The sequence below is a fragment of the Plasmodium fragile genome (assembly GCF_000956335.1).
Source record: "Plasmodium fragile strain nilgiri unplaced genomic scaffold supercont1.30, whole genome shotgun sequence".
In the NCBI taxonomy this organism is placed as follows: domain Eukaryota; phylum Apicomplexa; class Aconoidasida; order Haemosporida; family Plasmodiidae; genus Plasmodium; species Plasmodium fragile.
Window position 1 is genome coordinate 136,760 of NW_012192610.1, and position 2,137 is coordinate 138,896.

At 38.7% G+C, this 2,137-nt stretch overlaps 1 protein-coding gene across 1 annotated transcript; it reads right to left on the bottom strand.

Moving 5' to 3' along the window:
- Positions 1-210: 210 nt before the first annotated feature.
- AK88_02886 (uncharacterized protein) lies at positions 211-570 on the bottom strand (the record flags this gene model as incomplete). The annotated part of the gene is made up of 2 exons (XM_012480509.1): positions 211-416; positions 555-570. The coding sequence occupies 2 exons, from the start codon at positions 568-570 to the stop codon at positions 211-213; spliced, it is 222 nt and encodes a 73-aa protein (XP_012335932.1).
- Positions 571-2,137: the final 1,567 nt, after the last annotated feature.

The following is a 2,137-nucleotide window of genomic DNA, read 5'->3' on the forward strand; positions in this document are numbered from 1 at the left end:
TTTTTTTTTTTTTTTTTTTTTTTTTTTTTTCAATTTCACCTGACCAGGCATGGAAAAAAAAAAAAAAAGCTATGCCACGTATGCGCGTGGGTGATGAGTCAATCCGCTTTCGTCACTGCCCCCCATTTCTTCTTCCTTCTGCCTCTTTTCACCCGTCCTCCTGATCCCTGCTCTGTAGCCGTGTCATTGGTCCATTTAAGACACACTCGATCAATCTACCTCGAAATAAAAGTCTGGTTTTTTCTTCTTATCATCGGGGACGTTATTTTTGTTGAGCACGAATATCAAGACAATACATATTATCGGTGAGGTGGCAAAACACAATTTTAATATGGTCAGGAGGAGTGATAAGATGGTGCCTATCATTTTACAAACGAATGTTAGCTTATACAGGGGTAGAGTGGGGTAGCAAATGGCTGTAAAGTATAAGGCGAAAAAATATTCACATGTGCAATGTAACACGTTACAAAAACAGGAGCTTTACAATGTCCCATTTGGGAAGAATGTTCTCGAGAGGGGGTGATAAAACAGAGCATCACATTAGTTGCGCCTACAGGGTCGGTTGTACATGCTAGCATATATACTCACGTATGTACTACGCCGAGGTAGGGCCTGCCTCTTGGCCACTGACCAAAAAAACAAAGCGAATTTTATACTATAGCAAACGTAAGCCAAGCCGGCTTTTCCCCTTTTCACTCTGTGAATTATGCAACTACGCGATTGTTTTTAAACTTACCTTTTTAAAAAACTATTCTTCGGTCACTTACCTTGCAATGCGATTTCTTATTTCTTTACATATCAAAACGGGTGAACAAACCAAGAATGAAAAATTTTGTAATGCTAACATGCGATGGGAGAAAAAAAAAAAAAAAATTGCTTAAATATGTGATAAAGCGGGTTACGCAAGTGGGCACAAGAATAAGTAATATTGTATATACATGCATGATAATATATATTTGCACATGTTTGTACCATTCTGCGCGAGCAGCGCTGTGCTGAATATATCTGCCCAAATTGCCACGTGGCAAAAAAAAAAAATAATAAAATAAAAAAAGGCTTTCAAATGGTCAACAAACGAAGGCGCCGTTGCAACTACAAACAAAGAGTTATAATGAAAGATGAAGAACGAGGAGGAAAAAAAAAAAATTCGCGCATTCATTGTGTACGCTATATATAATTGGCATGTTTTTTTTTTTTCCTGTACAAAAGTTTAATGTTTCTCTGATCAGGAAAGAACTTAAATGCTCACCATGTGTAACGACGCCATATTCGTATACTTGTATCACCCAAAATAAGAAAAATAAGCTGTGAAGATGCGAACAAAGGCCCAGCGGTAGGATTATGGCTGCCACGTTTAGGTACTTGCTTGTCCCCAATAGAACAATGACCAAACAACAGATGAAGAAAACCAATTCGAGGTGGTGCATTGTCCTTGTTCTTGCCCCTGCCACTTTCCAATTAGCAAAGAATGCGGTTCCTTTTGTGTGGAAGGAAATGCCCCCAAAATATGTCCATTACATTATATTGTCACCCGCTTAACGCAACAGCAACAGGGCAAATAAGAAAAAAAAAAAAAAAAAAAAAAGTTAACTTTGGGGGGACAAAAATGGGAAGCTCCTAATCGCTGCATTACGATTGGAACTGTTGGTTAAAAGTTCAGGTTAATATTTGCCCGCGCAATGATTAAGCAAATTTGCACATTACATCGTTCAGAGGTGAGGAGAGAAAAGAAGGCAATTTTAATTTTTCCTCTTTTTAAAGTAACGAAAATGTGCAAATCGTTGTGGAGATACGCGAGTACCCATGGTGGACAAACGCGCGATTGCCACCTTGCACGATTATTTTATGTGGGAGGTGTTATATCATGCCCTGTGTGTGTCTGTGGGGTTACCATTTCAAAGCGAAATAAAAAGCGTGAAAAAGTACACACCATAGACACAATATAGAATACACGACGGACATATCCACGCACATGGACTGGGCGAAGAAGTGTAGGTGAATAGTCTAGACCATACTTATATGCGCCCCTCCCCCCTCATCTCCGCACATTCTATTTCGAATGCAAAGTTACTAATTTGGTAACTCTTTCGAAACGGAATACTTTTCCCTTGTTTTGAAAAAAAAAAAAAAAAAAAAA